The sequence below is a fragment of the Cervus canadensis genome, chromosome 5, assembly GCF_019320065.1.
Source record: "Cervus canadensis isolate Bull #8, Minnesota chromosome 5, ASM1932006v1, whole genome shotgun sequence".
NCBI lineage: Eukaryota > Metazoa > Chordata > Mammalia > Artiodactyla > Cervidae > Cervus > Cervus canadensis.
The window spans coordinates 99,991,353-100,010,949 of NC_057390.1; the positions used below are offsets into that span (position 1 = coordinate 99,991,353).

General features: G+C 66.6%; 1 protein-coding gene across 5 annotated transcripts in view; it reads left to right on the top strand.

Annotated features, from left to right (window-relative positions):
- RXRA (retinoid X receptor alpha) overlaps positions 1 to 15,383 on the top strand; it is a 92,185-nt gene extending 76,802 nt beyond the window's left edge. For all 5 annotated transcript variants that reach the window (XM_043470133.1, XM_043470136.1, XM_043470135.1 and 2 more), the window contains exons 5-10: positions 1,331 to 1,500; positions 5,035 to 5,164; positions 6,593 to 6,725; positions 8,654 to 8,745; positions 10,200 to 10,305; positions 11,968 to 15,383. In XM_043470133.1, the coding sequence (XP_043326068.1) occupies positions 1,331 to 1,500; positions 5,035 to 5,164; positions 6,593 to 6,725; positions 8,654 to 8,745; positions 10,200 to 10,305; positions 11,968 to 12,115 (779 nt within the window). In that variant the 3' untranslated portion in view covers positions 12,116 to 15,383. The remainder of the gene's footprint in view (positions 1 to 1,330; positions 1,501 to 5,034; positions 5,165 to 6,592; positions 6,726 to 8,653; positions 8,746 to 10,199; positions 10,306 to 11,967) is intronic.
- The last annotated feature ends 4,214 nt before the right edge of the window (positions 15,384 to 19,597 follow it).

The window sequence follows — 19,597 nt, forward strand, 5'->3', positions numbered from 1 at the left end:
GCCTCGCACCAGCCCCTGCTCTGTGCTGGGGTCCCCAGGGGCCCTGTGGAGCCCTGTCTGAGGTGGGCGCTGAGGGCCCCTGGGGTGTCGAGGGGATGCCTGGACCCGCTCTGGCTCAGCAGGGCAGGACCACGGGAGGGTGGGCTCGGGGGGCTTGGGGGGCTGGGGGCACCGCCCAGTCCTGGTGCTGCTGCTATAACTCGGGTGTCTGGGCGTCCACGGGGCTCTGCCCGATATGCCCGGGGCTCCGCTGGGAGGGTGCCCGGGGCTCCGCTGGGAGGGTGCTGGGCTGTGTGGCAGCCCCTCCGACCTTGGACTAGGCTTCTTCCCGCTGCGGACTCCCCCCCACTGCTCTGGTCCAGGGTCCTTGCTGTCCCCAGCAGAGGGGTGGGGGTGGGGTCAGCCCAGGACGCTGCAGGAGGCCCTCAGGGCTTTGTAGGGCTCTGGCTCAGCGTCTCCTTGGCCTGCGGGGTGACCTCAGGGAAGTCTGAGCCCCTCTTGGGAGAGGACGGCCTGAGCTGCACGGGCTCTGAGATCGAGGGTCTGAACACCCAGCGTGGGGTGCCAGGTCCCCTCGGCCTTTCTCCGCGTGGGTGTCCTCAGGGCGTGTTGAAATAAACCCTTTTCTCTCTCCTGGGTTCCCAGAGACTAAGCTGCTCCCATCTGCCTAGTCTTCCAGCCTCATGCTGGACACCCCCTCCGCCCACCCCATCCCCCATCCACCCGGCCCTGACGTCCCCGCTCACGCCCAGGTTTGTGTCCCACCCCAGCCCCTCTCCTCCCCGCAGCGGGCGTGGACCTTCAGAGGTCTGCGTCCCACCCTCTCCCTCTCCCGGGACGCTTGCGCCCTGTCCGGGAGCCTGGCCTGCTCTGATCTCTCGCTGACGCGAGAGGCCCTTGCAGCAGCATCTCTGCTCTGGCCCTCTGCCTTGGTGCATGCCCCCTTCCCTGCCTGGGTGGCCATCCCTATCTTTCTGTTCCTTCAACTTCATTGTCGCTTCTTCCGGGAAGCCTTCCTGGCTTTGCCTGCGTCCATAGCCCATCAAAGCCCTTCTCACTCCACCTCGGGATCCCCGCTGAACCATCGGCTTCCTGAGAGGGGGGCCCCGTCTGCCCTGGCCCTGGGCGGTCCTGGTGTGAACCGTGGTTGAATGAATCAGCGAGAGGTGGCGTGGTCTGTTCTCAGAGCGCACAGCCCCCCGGGAGCGGGAGGCCGGGCTTGGGGCAGAGACGGGGCTGCGGTCTGGCCAGCGAGCGGGCGCGCTGCTTGGGCCCCAGGGGCAGAGGCTGCCGCGGGAGCTGTGGGCTGACCAGTGGCCACCCCCCCCAGCCGTGCAGGAGGAGAGGCAACGCGGCAAGGACCGGGGAGAGGGCGAGGTGGAGTCGACCAGCAGCGCCAACGAGGACATGCCCGTGGAGAAGATCCTGGAGGCCGAGCTGGCCGTTGAGCCCAAGACCGAGACCTACGTGGAGGCCAGCGTGGGGCTGAACCCCAGCTCGGTGAGCGCCCTGCCCACGCCTGTCTGCTCTGCTCTGGGGGCGGGGGCCCTGGGAGCGCGCCCGGGAGGGGGACCCTGTCATCCCATCACCGCCCTCCGCCTGGAGGGGGACCCTGTCATCTCATCACCACCCCCGCCTGAAGGGGGACCCCGTCATCACCCCCCACCTGGGAGGGGGACCCCATCATCACACCCTACCTGGAGGGGGACCCTGTCATCACCCCCTGCCTGGGAGCACGCCTGGGAGGGGGACCCCGTCATCACCCCCCACCTGGGAGGGGGACCCCGTCATCACACACCTCCTGGGAGCGCGCCTGGAGGGGGACCCTGTCACCCCCCGCCCCACATCCACGAGGCTCTGCTGCCCATCAGGTGGGCAAGTTTTCGGCTCTTGGGCTCAAAGCCCAGGACTTGACGGCTCCCTTCCAGCTTCCTGTTACCTCTGGCCCATCCTGCAGCCAGGCCTGTGGGCAGCCCTGGGTCTCAGCGTGGTCTGTGTCTCCCGTGTGGGTTCAGGGTGGCCCTGAGGTCCCTCTGGCCTCTCCCCTCCGTTCCGTCCCTGGCTCACGGTGGCCCGGACGCCCTGCCTGCCCCGCCCCCCGCAGCCCCAGGGCCCCTGCTCCTGCGTCTTCCTCTGCTCCTCCTCCAGCTTCAGCCTTGGAAAGTGTCCCTTCCTCGGGGAGCCCTTTCCCACTTGACCCCCTTGTGCCCCCATCATGGGGGCTCGGCACCCCTGATGCTGTGGGGGTCACGGCGCAGCGAGTGGTGGTCCGTTCTCCATCCTCGCCATCACACTGTCCCCCGTGCCCGGCTGCGGTCAGGGACGGGACCCTGCCGTGCCTGTAGGTGCTCGCTCATGGCCCCCGCCCAGTCTCAGAGCATGGGGGTCCCGTCTTGTCTGCGGTCTCAGGACACCCCGCTTCCTTGTCCTCCTGTGATGGGGCGCCCCAGGCTGCAGCCCCTCTCAGAACCCCCATCTGGCTGCCCCGCCAGGGGAGGCAGGCCCCCTCCTTCTGGGGGTGTTGCCTCTCGTGTGCAGTGACCCCCCCTCGGTTTGACCCTCGACAGCCCTTCTGGTCTGTGGTCAGACCCCACCCAGCGGCCCCTCTCCAGTCCCAGTGGGGAGCCAGGGCTGCCGCAGGGCCCTCACGACTGAGCAGAGACTCTGAAGGAAAAGTCAGGGATCGACAGCGGTCTGCCAGGGTTTACTCTTGTCCAGTGAGGACTCCGTCTCGAGGAAACAAGGCTGCCCCCTGCGCACTCCGGGAATGTAGAACAGCGGGCGGTTTAGGGGACAGGCCGGTGGGCTGGCCTGCGGGGGCTCTGCCCTCCTGTGGACGCTCCTGGCGGACTGGCCTGCGTCCCTGTCTGGGGCTGGCTCGTTGGGCCCCTTCCCTCACACCAGGGACACCTGTCTGCCCTGGGGGAGCCTCAGGTCCCAGCCTGGGGGCCCGCGGTCCCCTCCTAGGACAGGGCAGTCCCCGCCCTCTCCGGCACGGGGCCAGAGCTCCTGGAACTGCTGTTGAGCGAGGCCTGTTTTGTCTTTTTGTGGGAATCAGGCTCAGAGAGGTTAAGTCCTGCCGGGGGCCACCCAGCAGGATGGAGCCGGGTGGAGTTCGAGCTCCTCCCCCAGGGGAACCCCCTCCCTCCAGGCCTAGTCCCGCACCTCCAGTGCAGGTAACCTTTGCCCCCAGCTCTAGGTTATGACCCGGCACCTGCCTCCAAGGCCCTGCCTACTCCACCCAGCCTGCTCTGGGCCCCCGGGGGCTCAGGGGGTGCTCCTGCTAGTGGTCAGAGAAGGCCCGACCTCTGGGGCTTCAGCCCGGGACAGGTCGGTCTTCCCCACGCCTTCTGCCCCCCTCAGTGCAGCAGCCCCGGACCCCGCCATCAAGCTTGGGCTCCCACCTGTGGGCTGGAAGGGCACGGAGCAGGGTCCCAGAGGAGTGGAGTCTGGCCCCAGGCTCTGGCTCTCTAGCTGCTGGGTGTGTCGCTCGGGTGAGCCGGGTCCCCAGTGCAGGCTAGCTCTGTCCGTGGCTGTGGGCCTCTGGTGGACGGGATAGGTGTGCGACGCCCGGAGGGTGTGCTGGGCTTGGGCACGTGGCGTCTCGCCGTGAGTGCCGGGCTTCTGGTTGGTGCTCCTGGGCGGAGGCAGGGATGCTGTGTGGGCCAGCCCCCTGGGGCGAGGGGCTTCAGTGTGAAGGTGACTTTGGGGGGGCGTCTGGGTGCTGGCGCCTTCCACCCCTTTCCCTGACTGGCCGTGCGCCCTGGAAGCCGCTTCTCCTGTGGCCCCAGGTCCTCCTCCTGCACACCGGTCCCCGTCCACTCTGCCGGCCTTGGTGCCCGTCTGTCACAGGCCTCCCACGAGAGCCCTCAGCAGGCCCTTCGTGGCCGGATTGTTTAGACCGCGCGCTGCGGGAGGGCACACGGTTTCTCTCAGGGAAGCTCCTCCAGGCCTCCCCACCCCGTTGGGGAACGCCTGGCCCACTTGGTTCCTGGGATGAGGCGCTTCCGCGTCTGCTGCCTGGTCCCACCCCCCAGGGCCCAGCGGTTTCTCTGTCCGAGCCCCGCAGGCCGGAGCCTGGAGCCACTGAGGCTGCCCGGGGTCCCCCGATTGTGAGGATGACCTGGCGTCCCTTCTGGCTAGGGGCTTCCCAGGTGGCTTGGTGCTAATGAATCCACTTGCGATGCAGAAGACATGGGTTCGATCCCTGGGTCAGAAAGATGCCCTGGAGGAGGAAATGGCAACCCACTCCAGTATTGCTGCCTGGAAAATCCCGTGGACAGAGGAGCCTGGCGGGCTATGGCCCGTGGGGTCTCAAGTCAGACACGACTGAGCACACACGCACGCCCCGTCTGACTGGAACCTTCCGGAAGGGCCTCTGGTGCACCCTTGTCTGTGTGCCACCTCCAAGTCTGGGAGGAAGCGGCAACACCAGAGGGGCCGGCTCTGCCCACCTCCTCCCCAAGCCTGGTCTGCAACACAAGGTCACCCGGCATCAGCCCAAGGGCTGCGGTGGGGACCGAGTGGGTCGTAACACGGTGATCTTTCTGTGGCTGCCGGACAAGTGACCGCAAACCGGGTGCCTAAAACAACACAGGTTTTACTGCCTTACTTCTCGAGGCCTGAAGTCTGAGATCTGTGTCCCTGGGCAAGTCAGGGCAGGGCTGGCCCTCCGGGGGGCCGCACGCTGGCCTCTCCAGCTCTGGAGGTGTCTGCGGGCCCCGGCTCCTGCCCTTGTTCCACGTTGGGGCGGCAGCTCTTCCCTCCTTGACTTTGGCCTCGGTCCCCTCACGTCCTCCCTGCCCTCTGACCTTCCCCCCACCTCCAGCAGGGGCTCTGTGACGGCTCTGGGCCCACCCACACCTTCCAGGGTAACCTCCCCTCAGAACCCTTCACTTGGCCGTGTCCGCTGAGTCCTTGTGCTGGGGTTCGGGGCCTGAGGCCGTCGGAGTCACAGGGGCATTGGTCAGCTCCCTCCGCCCGGTTGGGCGTGTAGGGGCCGGGTCCGGTGCTCACCACGGTGCCCCTCCGCAGCCCAACGACCCTGTCACCAACATCTGCCAAGCGGCTGACAAGCAGCTCTTCACGCTGGTGGAGTGGGCCAAGCGGATCCCGCACTTTTCCGAGCTGCCCCTGGACGACCAGGTCATCCTGCTGCGGGCAGGTGAGAGGCGGGCCTTGTGAGGGGAGGGGCGGGGGCCTGGTGGGGCTGGTGGGCGGAGAGAGGGGCGGAGTCTGGTGGGTGGAGGGGTGGGGCCTTGTGAGGGGGCGGGGCCCTGCTCCAGCTCAGTGGGAGGTCCTGGTGGGGTGGGGGGGCGCTGTTGGGGAAGGGCCCGGGGGCTGATGGGAAGAAGGCCTGGGGACACAGGGCCGGGGGGCTGCTGGGAAGAAGGCCTGGGGACACAGGGCCGGGGGGCTGCTGGGGAGAAGGCCTGGGGCACGGGGCCAGGGAAGGGGCCTCAGAGGAGGGCAGGCTTGCTGGGGGCCTGGTTCTGCCCCTTGACGAAGTCTCATTCTCAGCCCCCTGGGCCCTGGTGTTTGGCCAGTGGGTGTCCGTCCACGATGGGCCCAGGGGTCGGGAGGACAGTCCCTGGAAGAGCTTTCACTATGACTGGGGCACAGACCCCAACCCCAGAGCCCACAGGAAAAGATGCCGACCTGCGGGGTTGGGAGGGGCCCTGGGTCCTGAGCTGAGCGGGCAGTCTCTATGTCTCCCGGGCTGTCTTCCTCTGTGTAAAATGGGGCAATACTAGCTTCGTGGGGTCGAGTCATGATGAAAAGCATAACCCTTGTGACACGGTCACAGCCACCAGCCCAGAACCTTTGGGGCACCGGTGACGGTCACCGGCACCACTGCCCAGTGTTCCGTGGGCTCCAGGCTGGGGTCTGAGACGGTGGCTGGTGACGCTCCGGAGACAGCTTGTGCATCCGGTTTGCAGGAACGCGTGCGCACGGGGTCTTTTCTCTGCCCTCCCCAGCTCTGTGCCCACGCTACGTGTGCCAGGGCCTCTTGGAGAGAGGGCAGCGGTTCCCCTTTGGCTCCGGCACTCCTGGGCTCCATCATTTACTGTTTTGTGGCACCCCCAAAACGTCAGCTCTGGGAGTCTGCAGTGGGGGCTGCCCAGGAGGGTCCGGGGGCTCCCTTGGGCTCCGTGGTACCGGCGTCTGGCACGTACAGAGAGGGACTTCCCGGGCACCTGAGTGTCGAGGGCCCGGCTTAAGCAGCTGCAGGAGCTGCTCTGTGCGGGACTCCTCACGTGTGCTGGGGGCACGCGAGAGCGTCGGTGCCCGGGAGCCGCCTCCTGTGGAAGGGTCCTGGGCTCGGGGTTCCACGGAGGCCCTGCCTCGAGAGGGTGCGAACTGCCTCCCTGGGCCCGGTGGGGCGGGGCGGGGCCTGCTGGGGGCGGGGCCGAGGGCGGAGCCCTGGAGCCCTGCGGATGGGATGAGTCTCTGCTCCTGCTCAGCCGGGGGGCGGGGCCTAGGGGCGAGGGGGCGGGGCGGGGCCTTGCAAGGGCCGGTGCAGGGTGGTCCAGGGCCGGGAGACCACGGTGACCCTGTGCCCTGCCCCCCCCCCCCCCCCCCCCCCCCGCAGGCTGGAACGAGCTGCTCATCGCCTCCTTCTCGCACCGCTCCATCGCCGTGAAGGACGGCATCCTCCTGGCCACCGGGCTGCACGTGCACCGCAACAGCGCCCACAGCGCGGGCGTGGGCGCCATCTTCGACAGGTGGGGGCCCCGCCGCGGCTGCGCAGCCTCCGTGCCACGCACTGAGGTTACCCTTTTGGAGACAGCAGAAGAGCCCCAGGACAAAGTCCTGGGTGGCTCAGAGGGTAAAGCGTCTTCCCGCAGCGCGGGAGACCTGGGTCCGATCCCTGGGTCCGGAAGATTCCCTGGAGAAGGACCCGGCAACCCGCTCCAGTATTCTTGCCTGGAGAAGCGCATGGATGGAGGAGCCTGGTGGGCTACAGCCCGTGGGGTCGCAAAGAGTCGGACACGACTGAGTGACTTCCCTAAGATCAAAATCCCCGGGGCCGCCCGCGTACCCCAGCTCCCATGGCGGTGTCCTTCCCTCCACATACGCGTGTGGGAAGGAAAGCGGCCCGTCTGTAACGCAGAGTAGACGGCGGTGCTGTCCAGGGGGAGCTGGGGAGGACTCCTCCAACGCGTCGCGGCGCGTGAGCCTGCGCGCCGCCGTGTCCCAGCGCTGCTCTGGGCTCGTCCCCGGTGGGGACGCCAGTCTTTGCTCCCACCCCTCTCAGCACCCACACAGGCGGCCGGTGCTGGGCGGTGGTCAGTGACCCCGTTCTCAGGCTTCGAAATCACGACTCGTCTGTCTCCACTGGCGGGGTCACTTCCCATCCCTGGCTGGCTTTGCCTGTGAGCCCAGAGTACCTGGGCCTTCTGGGGACCGGGGTGTCAGCTCAGCCAGCCAGAGGTGGAGGGGCTGGGGAGGGGCGTGGGGGGTCCCTCGGGCAGGGGCGCTGCAGCACAGGATGAGTGGACCCGCGGGGAGGGGAGGCGATGGGCGGGGTCCCAGGTGAGCCCCTGAGTGAAGTGAGAGTCGCTCAGTCATGTCCAACTTTTTGCGACTCCATGGACTGTATAGTCCATGGAATTCTCCAGGCCAAAATACTGGAGTGCGTACCCTTTCCCTTCTCCAGGGATCTTCCCAGCCCAGGGATCGAGCCCAGGTCTCCCACATTGCAGGTGGATTCTTTCCCAGCTGAGCCACGAGGGATGCCCGAGCCCCTGGGTACAATAGCATTAAAGTGGGGGGGGGGAGCAACAGAGACCCCTACTGTAGCCCCCTGGGGATAAATGCGGGAGCGCGCTGCCACGTGAGACAGCTCAGGAAGAACAGGGGGGCGACTCCTGACCACTCGCCCCACCCGCGTGCACCGGGCACCCTGGGCAGGCACTGATTTAGATAGTGTAGGGTGTGTCTTTGCCACAGGACATTTCAGGGCCTTCAGCAAGCTCCAAGAGGGGCTGTGGGGTGCTGGGTTTATTGTTTACAGGCTTAGCTGCTCAGCCGTGACCGACTCTTTGCGACCCCGTGGACTGTAGCCCTCCAGGCTTCCCTGTCTGTGGGATTCTCTAGGCAAGAATACTGGAGTGGGGTGTCATTCCTTTCTCCAGAGGATCGTATTGCTCATAGATGGCTTCTTTAGCAAGCCCGTCCGTCTGACGGCACATTTAGAAATGGCTCCCCGGCTGTGCGCCCAGCTGACAGCTCCAGGGCCCCAGGTGCTCTGGAGGCACCTTCCCGCGGACGTAGGGAGCGGCAGGGATGTGCATCCGGGCCTTGGCCTGGTCTGCAGCTGGGCTGGGACGTGTGCTGGTGGACTTCGCCCCCGACGTCCAGGACCCTGGCTCACCCCTCTGTCCCGTGGTCCCCCTCTAGTCTCCGGTTTCCTGGAATAAAATCCCACCATGCTGAGCTCCGGGAGCTGGAGGAGAGGAGCCTCCTCTCCCCTCTCAGGGCCGCAGGGACCGGCTGGCCACAGGGACTGTCCTACCCTGTCTGAATCGCCTTAGTGTTCTCAGTTGCCCTCCAGGCCTGCGCTGAGTCCTTTGGGGGTGTTTCTGGGGGGCCCCAGGAGGGTCACGGTCCGACTTGGACATTGATGTTTGCCTGCCCTCCCCCACCACAGGGTGCTGACGGAGCTGGTGTCCAAGATGCGGGACATGCAGATGGACAAGACGGAGCTGGGCTGCCTGCGCGCCATCGTCCTCTTCAACCCCGGTACTGCCTGCCATCCAGGCCCGGCGTCCGCCCCCTGAGGGGCCCAGGCAGCGGGGCGCCCACCGGAGCCCCATAGCCCACTGACAGGGCAGTGTCAGCCCCCTGCCTCTCCTCTGAGCCTGCCTGTCTGGCTTGTGATGGGCTCTGCTCCCAGAGTTCTGGAGCCCGGCTGGTCTTGGGGCGCAGGGGGCACGGGGGCAGGGGTGGGCTCTGAGGGCTTCTCAGGGAAGTGCAGGGCGCTGACGGGTGGTGAGAGGGCAGGGCAGCTGCAGCGCTCGTGGGCCCTGAGTCCTTACCCTCCGTTGGCTTCAGCGCTGAAGGTCAGGCTGGGGTGAAGCTGGGGTCCCCTAGTGGGGACAGCCCGTCTCCAGGGGCATCTGTCTCCAGGTCTGTGTGTGAGCCCACAACCCTGCCAGCACAGGCGTTTCCAGTGGGATCCCTGCTGAAGTCAAGCATGGCTTGGCTGCTGGCACTGCTTTACCTGTTGGGGTCCAGACTTGGGGTTGCTGGGGGTGGAAGGGAGATGGCCAGAGCTGGCACAAGCCCAGGTGTGGGGGGACCGGGGGCCCAGCTGCAGAGGAGTCTGCATTTCCAGAGGTGCCCAGGACCCCAGGCCACAGTGGCATTCACGCTGGGCACGGTGCCCCTGCTGGGATGTCAGACAGCCGGGGCAGGGCCGGTGTGGGGGCCCCTGGCCTGGGGCTCAGAGGCCACCCAAGAGCAGGCCTGTCCCCAGGGCTACACTGGCTTCAGATGGGCAGCAGGGGGGCTCCAGTCTCTGCCTCCTAAGCCATCAGGTGGACCATGCCTGCCAGGGCAGTGAGCCCGAATCCCAGTGCCCAGAGGAGGCTGCTGTCAGGGGTCAGTGGAGAGGCTTGTCGCATGTCGGCTTGCGGGGTAACCTCGGAGACGAAGGGGCAGAGAGGGGATTAGCTTTGCCCGACCGAGGAGCTCTCACTGCCTCAGGAAGTCCTGTGACCACTGCCCAGATGACCCAGGGCGGCCCGTGCGCCTCGGTCCTCACCGCCGGGCCGTGGGGTTTTGGTGGCCCTGGTCCCAGGCATCTCTGTCCACAGGCAGAGCCCCTTCCAGACCAGGCTCCTGCTGCCAGGGCCCCAGGTCTCAGGGTGGCTCCAGCCCCCACAGTGTGGGTTTGGCTGTTTCAGACAGAAGGAGGCCTGGAGCCTACATTCGGCTCAGAGGGGCTGAGACCCAATGCACCAAGGCCTCCGGAGGTGACGCAGTAGCCGTGGTAACCAGGGGTGGTGGAAGCAGGGCCGCCCCATGTTCCTGATGGGGTAGTGGCGTGGTGGGAGGTCAGGGGACTGGCCCAAGGTCGAGTGGCCAGCACGCAGCAGGCAGGGGGCGCGCGCGGGGCAGCCTCATCCGGGTGGGGGCTCTGGGTCCCCGCTCCCTGGGGCCGGGCTCTGACCTGTGGCCCCTCCCCCTCGCAGACTCCAAGGGGCTCTCAAACCCAGCCGAGGTGGAGGCGCTTCGCGAGAAGGTCTACGCGTCCCTGGAGGCGTACTGCAAACACAAGTACCCTGAGCAGCCAGGAAGGTGAGACCCGGCCGCAGCCTCCGCCCAGACGGACCTCGGGGTCTGGGGCAGCCCCACCCCTGCCCCCAGCCCTTCAGACAACGCCTGTGGGTTAGAAGGCAGCTGCCCTCCTCCACCCAGGGCAGCCGGGGACCCAGGTGCTCTTTGGCCTCCAGCGGACGCGTGCTCACGGTTCCCTGCAGCCCCAGCAGACAGACGGGCCCTGTGCTGGCGCGCAGTAGGCACGCGTGACTCTAGAGCGCGTAAACCAAGGCGGTGCTTTCCTCCACCGGCTCGAGGCAGGGCCCTGGTGTGATCGCCCCGGCAGGGACAGACGCCAGCACACAGTAGGTGCTTTACAAACGTGTGCGGAGCAGATGGCCGTGGGCTGAGCACAGAGCCTGCGTGTCTGTCTCCCTGCCGACCGCGGGCCCGGGAGGGCTGGACTTGTCTTCTTGCCGGGTCCACCGGGCCGGGCGCGCAGTGGGTTTCTGGGAGGAGGTGGCTGCAGACCGGTTGTCCAGGTTCCTGCCTCCTGCTTGCTTGACCGGCCTCTGTCTGCCGGGAGGGGGTGGGGCCCCAGGGCCCCAGGCCTGGCTCTGCCTTTGCCCGCCGCGCCAGCCAGCACACACACAGTTAAGTGTCCGACCAGCCTCATCTGGTTTAAAGTGAAACTTCCCGGAGGAGGGGTGGCAGGCCCGCCTGTTTTTCCTGGCTCCCCGCCCCGGCCCATCTCGCCAGCTCAGCAGAAAACAGCGCGTTCTCTGGCCCCGCTCCAGCCTCCGAGCTGCGTTTTTGCCTTTAAAACGTGGGTTGTGTTGCAGCCAAGCCCGGGGCTTTCCCCCTGAAATAAGACATTGTTAATAATTAGCGAGGTCCCAGGGTCCCCAGAGGGTCGTGTGGAGAAGGCCTGGAAGCACTCGGGGCGGGGACTGGGGTACGGGGCAGGGAGATGTGGACGTCCGGGCGGGGGCGTTGGGCCCCGTCCCCACACGGCAGCTGTCCTTGGCACAGCGCGCAGGAGCCTGGCGTCCCTGCTCCAGGCGCCCCCCCCGCCCAGTCTCCCCTGCCCCTCCGCCGTGCAGTGTCCTCCCCAGAACCTCTGCAGTGGGGCGGGCACGGCCCGCGGAGCCTCCTCCCCCTCCCGGCACCTGCCCTGTCCGACGGCTGGCTGCCCTGCTGCAGCTCTTTCTGGGCAAGGTGGGTGCTGGCGTGAGCCCCCTGGAGGCTTGTTGGAGCTCAGACCTGCTCCTCCAGCTCAGGAGTGGCTTCACCCCGAGAGGGGGGCGCCCTGCGGCCAGGGGCTTTGCTGGTGCTCAGATCTGCCGTCAGAGCCCTTCTTCGCGTGTAAAATCCCACTGCGGCTCCTGCTGCCCTTGAGAAAGCCCGCCTCACCTTTTAACTCCTCCACGAAGCCCTGTTCAACCCACCCCAGCCCGGCCACCGGCCCTTCATCCTGAATCTCTGCCCTGGGGCTGTCCTCTTGGGGTCTTCTCCCCCTGGGCCCTGGCCCCTTCTGCGTCCATCCTCTGCCCAAGAAACCCCTCCCCGTTCAAGGTCCCCGGCTCAGGCAGGTCCCCTGCGGTGGCAGCCTTGGGGGCTGGGGCGGTGAGACCCGGTCCCTTCCCCGGGCAGCTGTGGGGCAGTAGGAGGGCAGCGTTGCTCACGCGGCTGCATCCGCAGGTTCGCCAAGCTGCTGCTGCGCCTGCCCGCCCTGCGCTCCATCGGCCTCAAGTGCCTGGAGCACCTCTTCTTCTTCAAGCTCATCGGGGACACGCCCATCGACACCTTCCTCATGGAGATGCTGGAGGCCCCGCACCAGATGACTTAGGCCCGCTGGTCCCGGCCCGCCCCGCCCTCCTCTGCCGCCTGGACCCGGGGGCGTGGCCCGCCACTGCTGAGCCTCCTTGTTTTCCACACGACTCGTCTGGACCAGGGCAGCAGGCATCCCGGGGCGGCCTCCAGAGTGGCAGGAGCTGGTGTGAGCCCCGGGGGGAACCTGGGCGGGCTCACGGGGTACACGCCGCCACCCCCGGAGCCGCAGCGGTCAGAGGGCGGCTGGGCTCCGTCACGTTCTGTGGTCGCTGGGTTTGGCAATCTCCCGTGTGAGGTCCTCCATTTGCAAGGATCCCTCTGCCTCCTGTGTTGGCTGGTGCCCTGCCCGCCCAGCTTCACCCGAAATCGGGAGGAGGGGACAGGTGGGGGGGGGGCTGCCAAAGACCCCCACCCGCCTCCTGGGAGGACAGAAGGGGCTCTGGTCCCTCAGAGTGAAGGGTGAGTCCTTTTTCCAAAGATGACTTTCAACCTGCTCCCCAAGCCAGTCAGATTAGGAGCTGACCTCTGTGCTGGGTTTGGGGGTCACCTAAGGCTGCAGGGACACCCGCACACCCCTCCCACCTCCGTGTTCTCTTTGCGTTGTCCTGGTTTCAGCTTCTGGTCCCACATGGTCCTGTCCAGCCCACCCCCAAACCTTCCAGCCTGTGCAGTGGGCTGAGGCTGGCCCCAAGCCTGCAGGGTGTGCCCGATCTCTAGTGGACTGGAGGTCTGCTGACCACCCAGGAGGCCCACGGGGATGGGAGGTGAGGAGGGGCCTCTGTCGGCCGTGCACGTTGAGGGAGGCCCAGCAGTGTCCGGAGCTGGAGGGATCTGTGGGCACTCCACTACGGGGAACAGACAGCTGGCCGGGGCCTGCAGCACTCTGGGCAGGGAGGCCCCTCGGCTGGCTGGCGTCTCGCGGGCCCCTGGGGTGGGGAGCGGCCAAGCTCCAGCACCCATGGAGGAGGGGGCTCCCAGAGACAGGCTGTCGTCGTGTGTCCGTCCACACCCACCCTGGTCGGGGACTCGCCCGGCCCAGCAGGCCCTGCGTCCTGGGCCGGGTCTCTCAGGGCCTCTGCAGGGTCGCATGCTCCCTCCGGTTCGTTTTCCTGTCTCACACCCCGGAACCTGGCGTGTCAGCTGGGGGGCCAGAACTGGGTGTGCGGGGTCCCGCTGCCCCTCCAGAGTCCCCGGAGCAGGAGTGGGGGTAGGCGTTGTGGCCGCTCCCCCCAAGCCTGTCTCCCCGGGGGGTGCGAGGGTGCCCCTGAGGCTGGGTGGGGACAGGCCGGCCTCCCAGCCTCCATGGGGAAGAGGGTGCCGTTCTTTGCCCTCCGGGGTCCAGCCCAGGCTGAGTGTGAGGCTCCTGGGCTGACCGTGTGGAGGACGCCACAGAACCTCCTTTCTCTGGGGCCCCCCATTCCCGCCTGCAAGAGACGCGTCCCTGGGGGCCCCGGCACCCACCCTGTCTGCCCTGTTCGGCAGAGGTGGGCCGAGCTGGGGCCTGCCCAGCATCCCCCGGAAGTCTCGGCCGCCTTTGGGGGTGTGGTTGTGTCAGCAGAGTGACACGGGCACCCTGGGGGTCCTCCCCGGGGGTCCCCCCGGTGGTGGGTTTGTAGGTCTGTCCTCCACCCTGCGCCCAGCCTGCCCCGCTGCTGTGCACCACCTGGAGCCCAGGATGGGGCCCTTCGGGGGCTGGCCTCAGGGGCCGGCTGCCCGTATAGCACTGAGGCCCCCCGGCCGCCCCTCCCCCAGCCAGCAGCCCCCGGCCTCCCGGCACCCGCACCCCGGGCCCTGGGGCCAAGCCCCCGTCTTCTCCTCGGGCACTGTCATCGTAACGTCGTTGCTGTGTTTGAAAAGGTGATGGTGGGGAAATGGCACATTACTCAGTAGATAGAAGTTTTCTTTAACCAGACCTTCAGTAGACCCATCTGGTTCAATTAAGGTGATTTTGTTGGTAATTATTATTTTGGTGGGACAGTCTTTAATTTTCTAAAGATAGCACTAACGTCAGCTCCTTAGCCATTCTGTGCGCGTCCCCACTTGCTGGATGCTTCCGGCACGCCCCCCCACCCCCACCCCCGCCAGCATCACCTCCCGCTGGGCCATCAGTGGGGCTCCCGCGGCCCAGGAACGAAGTCAACCACCTCTCAGGTTTGGAAGATGTCGGCCAGGCCATCCTCTGGCGTGTCCCCCACCGGGTGTTTCCTTGGAAGCTGGCCTGCCTGGGCACGTCCGTGCAGAGGGCATCTGTGTCAGCTGCTGGCCTTCATCCTCCTGGCAGGAGGACAGCCCCCGCCCTGGGCGTCCCAGGAGGGATTGGGCTGGCAGACCCCCGGGGGCAAGTGCTGGAGACCACGCTGCGCTCCCTGCTCTGCGGAGGCCCTGGCTGAGCCCAGCCGGAACGTCCAGCCGGAGCGTGATGGGCTGGTGTTGCTCCCGCCGTGGAGTTCGGGTCCCTGCCCACGCAGGTGTGTGTGGACAACACCCGCGCTATAGAGACCGTGTGTGCACAGACCTGCTCGCCATCCGCAGACACACGACCAGTTACCAGCGTTTTCTGTTCATTTTTAATCAAGACTCTCCCCTGACCCTGTTTTCCTATAAATTTGCTTGTTGTAAGCAAGTATGTAAGGACCCCTTCTTTGGTGAAATCCGGGTTCGAATGAATACCTTGAGGCAAGGAGACGCATCTATTTTAAGATGCTTTGGAGCAAACAGCTTTAGCCGTTGCCAGCCCTTAGCAATGCCTTAGCCGGGACGCGTAGCTCAGAGAGGACGACATACAGAGAGAGAGAGGAGACGTCTAAAGCATCGGGAAAGGTAGAAAAAAAATCTATTTTTGTACAAATGTAATTTTATCCCTCACGTATAACTTGGCGGATGTGGCGGGGAGGGGGGACTTGTTTTGTTTCTGCTTCTAGAGGTGGAGGCTTTCTGAGTCGACGTCGGGACGCGAAGTGGATCCCCCGGGGGGCGCTCCGGCCGGGCGCGCGGGCCTCGGACGACACCGATGTGCTGAGCTTCCCCTTCGGGCGGGAAGGTGGGCCTGGAACTCGCGAGGGTTTTCCTCCCCTTCCGAGTAACGTCCAAGCCTCGCTCTGCGCTCTCCCTGTGGCCAGCTGGCCTTCCCGCGACTGACTGTGAAATTACTTCCCCCCACGTGACTGTTCTTGAAAACATCGCGGCCGCAGGTGCCGGGCGAACAATGGTGTCAGAATTGTGGAAAAGAGACTCAGAGCAAAACGTGAGAGGAGAAACAAACAAAACATGAGAGTTTAAAAATACCCCCCCTCAGCTTGCCTTTGTTCTGGGGGGGCTTTCCTGTCCGGGGCTGGAAGCCGGCCGCGTGGGGGGCTTCTGGCCGCCCTGGAAGGGGAGGGCCTGCTGCCTTCACCCTGCCCCGAGGGCCGCAGCGGGCGCCCCAGCTGTGCCCTCCGACGGTGGTGGCAGCCAGTCTGCGGCAGGGAGACCCTGACTTGGGGCTCCTGGGCCCTTCCTCCTCCTGGATCTGCTCTGCATCTCAGGGCTCTGGGGCAACACCCCCCCGGGCCTGGGCCCCGTCCAGAGGGTCACCTTCAGCCCTCTCGGGGCTGGGCGTGGGTCGAGTCCGGCCCTTGCGTCCGCATCACCCCAGGATGAGTGATGTCATCGGCTGCCCCATTAACGAGCAGGTAGTGGCGCCCACCTGCTCCCACTCGTCTCCACGCCGTCTGGGGCTGGACGGGGCCCGGCCGCAGCGTGCCCGCGGTCCCTGAACCGTCTCCTGTGCCTCCGTTCAGCCGTCACCCTCCGGGGGCCCGGGGTGTCCTGGGGCTGGAAGCCCTGAGGCCCACAGCCCTGCCCAGCGGCGCTGGACGCATCGTACCGGGGGCAGAGGTGGGTCCTGGGGGAGGCCGTGAACCTGATGATGAGTCCTGAGGCCTGAGAGCCAGGCCCCCTGATGACCCCCCAGAGGACTCGCTCTACACGCATGTACAGGACACACGGGGACTTGCGTGTTTACGTACATACAAACATGCCCCTGCACGCGTGACACGCACGGCCTCACCAGAACTCAGCTGTCCTGGCCCCCACGGCCCGCTGCCCGCGACAGCCTCCCGGGAGTCAGCTGTGGCCTTGCGCACCAAGCTCAGCCTGGACCCCCTGGAAGGGTGGGCACAGGAGACAGACCCCCACGAGCCTCTGCAACCAGCCCACTCTGGTTTCCTGTCATAAAAATTCAAACATAACCGCCGTGGGGACCCCTTCCTGGTCTAGGAAGTGTGTCAGCCCCAGGGGCCTGGAGAACCGTAGGGTTGCCTCGCCAGTGAGGGACCCTGGCCCTGCCTTCCACACGCCCAGGCCCAGGGGCTTCCTGGCCGTTGATCCCGGCCTCTGCAGGCCCTGGCCCAGCTCTGGACACGGTCTCCACGGGCGGACCGTGCAGGGACCTCTGGCAGGTGTAAGTGGACCCCGAGGAGGGCTGGCTCTGCCGGCTGCAGGGCCTGAGGGGCCATCGGAGTCTTTGGGGAAGACCAGGGCGCGGACGGTTCCTCGCGGGCTCCTGGGCTAGCGCAGGGCCGTGGCCGAGGTGACCTCCCAAGGCTGAGGGTCCCCCGCACGTTGTCCAGGATGCAGGCCTGAGGGAGCACCCCTGGGCTGGAGTGCCAATCCTGGAAGACAGGGCAGAGCAGCCAGTGGGCAGGGGCCCGAGAGGAGGAGGGACCCAGGGCGCAGGGCTCACACTCAGCTTCCTGCCTAGCACCGTGCCCCTGAAGGGCCCCGGTCACGCGGAGACCCCGGGCTGCCCACGGCCACTGCTGGGCAACCTGGCTCCTGGCCTCCCCACTGCCTCCAGTTGCCATGGTGACCCCGGCCCAGGGCAGTCCCCCTGGACCACAGATGCTGGGCTTGATAAGTTTATCTGCCTCAGGATCCGGTGGTGACGGGCTGAATGATCAGGGCTGGGGAACCTCAGAGGCGAGGCTGGGGCCTTTGGACGGGACTGTGCCGGGCATCCCTGTATGGCTGGTTCCGAGCTGGGTGCTGGAGCCTGGTGACAGGAGAGAGCGGGCTCTGCTGTCGCCAGGCAAGCAGTGTGGTTGGAGAAAGGGCCTGTGGGAAATGGAGGGCGTCCCAGGAAGATGGGGTGAGCCCCCAGAGGCACCCAGCAGGGTACGCTGAGGACAGAAGAAGCGGGGGGTCATCACCGGGTCTGAGCGCGGCAGCAGCAGCAGGGGCGGCCAGCAGGGCTGAGACCTCAGGCAGGAAACGGAACACGGGGTGATCCTGGTCCTCTGCCCCCTAATACCCACGCGGTCCCCTCCGCCTCCGCGCGTGGGGCTCCTCTGCTGTGCCGAGGGCTGGTCCCCAGCTGAGACACGGGTTGCTGCTGCCCGCCAGCCTGGCTGGGCGCAGACTTCCCATCCCTCCTGTCCCTGGGTGTGGGGCGATCTCAAGGACTCAGAGAGTCGGAGTGGACTGGCCATTTCACCCAGCTGCCCTCCAGCCTCTGAAGCCATCTGGGGATGCGGGGGACCCCGGAAGAGCTGGGAGGGGCCGCACCCCGGGGAAGGAGTCCTGAGACAGATGGACGGTAGGGCCGGACCCCCGTGTCGAGGAGCTCAGAGAACAGACGCATCCGCGCCAGGAGGCCCCGGTATGAGGCAGCACTGCCCTCTGCTGGACGCGCAGGGCAGAGGCCGCGCGGGTCCTTCCCTTCCGGCAGGTGCCCACTGCTGATCCCTGGAATCGTCCGCTCCAGGCCACACCCCGTCCGATTACATCAGAGGGTCGGGGGTCGGGGCGGAGGGGGGCCTCCCCGCTGGGCAGCAGAGCCTGCTGCTCGCTCAGCCCTGACTGGGAGTGGGCGGGCCCTGTCCTGTCTGGACCTCAGTTTCCCCGTCCCCCCAGCGGGGACAGACGCCTCCACCTCCCAGGGCGGTTGTGCTGAGGTGAGCGAGACCTCAGTCATCCAGAAAACACCCTGAGGTCGCCACTTCCTGGGTCATTTTCCCGGGACGAGGCCGTCACCCGTGCTCAGGCCTGGCAGGCGTGGGGGCTGGAGCCCTCTCCACCTCTGGTCTGGGGCCACGTCTGGAGGAGGCCGGGGGACCGGGAGGGTCAGCGCTGTCATGCCCTTGACGGTGAAAGTCCCAGGGAGGTCAGAGCCGCCCGTGGGGGCTGGCATTCGGGAATCCTGGGCTGTGGGGTCCTTGATTCCTCATTCATTGACGCTCTCACGGACCTCACTTACAGGCCAGGCTCCACCTGAGGGGCTGTCTATCCCACCAGGGCCCCTGGGCCCTGACCTAACCTGGGGGCTGGCTGCATATGCGGACTCAGAGCCTGGGAACCGGCGCTCGGCACCCAGTAAGCGAGGCTGGAAAAAAACCACTCCCGCCAGAGGTGTGCTGTTGGTTCTCATGCTTCCAAGACAGAGGTGGGTCAGGAGCGTTTAGGGAATCCAGGCCCACAGCCCCGAGGGGCTCATGGCGGAGGCAGGGGCAGGATCACCGTTCTCGGCTTTGCTGGCCGCCCTGTGGCAGGCCCCACCCAGCTTCGGAAGCCCGCTCTGCCTGGGGGCCTGAGGTCTCAGAGCCGCCCCCAGGTCCAGCCTCTGACCTCCTGTTCCTCTTGCTCCAGTGGCTGCCGGGGCTGTCTGGGAGGCCTGAGGCTCAGGAGGCCGGGCCCGGGGTCCACCCCCAGCTGGACGTGGGTGGACAGAACACTGCCCTCCTGGGCCCCAGCCTCCCCTCTGCGGACGGGGACAGCCGCAGTGAGTATGGGCCGTGCAGGCGCGGAGCAGAGCCGTGATCGCCGAAAATGAGCAGCCCCATTGTTCGGGGAGGAAACCGAGGCCAGGAGAAGAGGTGGCCGCCCGCCTTCAGCTCCAGCAGCGGGGCGCAGGCCCCCAGAGTCCGGGCGGCGCTCCTGCCTGAGCTGGCCCGGGTGCCTTCCGGGGAGGGCCAGGTGTGAGCCTGCCCGGAGCCCAGGCTGCCCGGCAGGACAGGTGGGGCCCCAGGGGTGGTGGGGCCTGGCGGAGGTGCCCGTGGACTTCCCTTCCGTCCGCTGCCAAGCCTTCCGGAGGCGGGGCAGGGGCCGGGCTGGGCGAGGGGCCCATGCTCTTCTCTCAGCCATCAAGGCCCTGGGAGAGCGCAGAAAGGGGAGAGGCTGCCGCAGCAGGGCTCTCGTGGCGGGGGTGGGGGGGGTGCGGCTCCCTCGCACCGGAGAGCGGAGGTCGCCTGCTCTGGGGAGCAGTTTTCTTACGAAGTTCAGCATCATTTGGTGACCGCAGCCCTAGGTGTTTATACAACCGATTTGAAAACGTATGTCCGCCCCCAGCCTGGCACACAGACCTTCATAGCAGCTTTATTCGTAACTGCTGACAACGGGAAGCAACCAAGACGTCCTTCAGTGACTGAATGGATAAGCAGACTGAGGTTCCTCCAGACAGTGGAACACTCTTAGCAATAAAAAGAAATGAGCTGTCAACCACGAAAAGACACGGATGAATCAT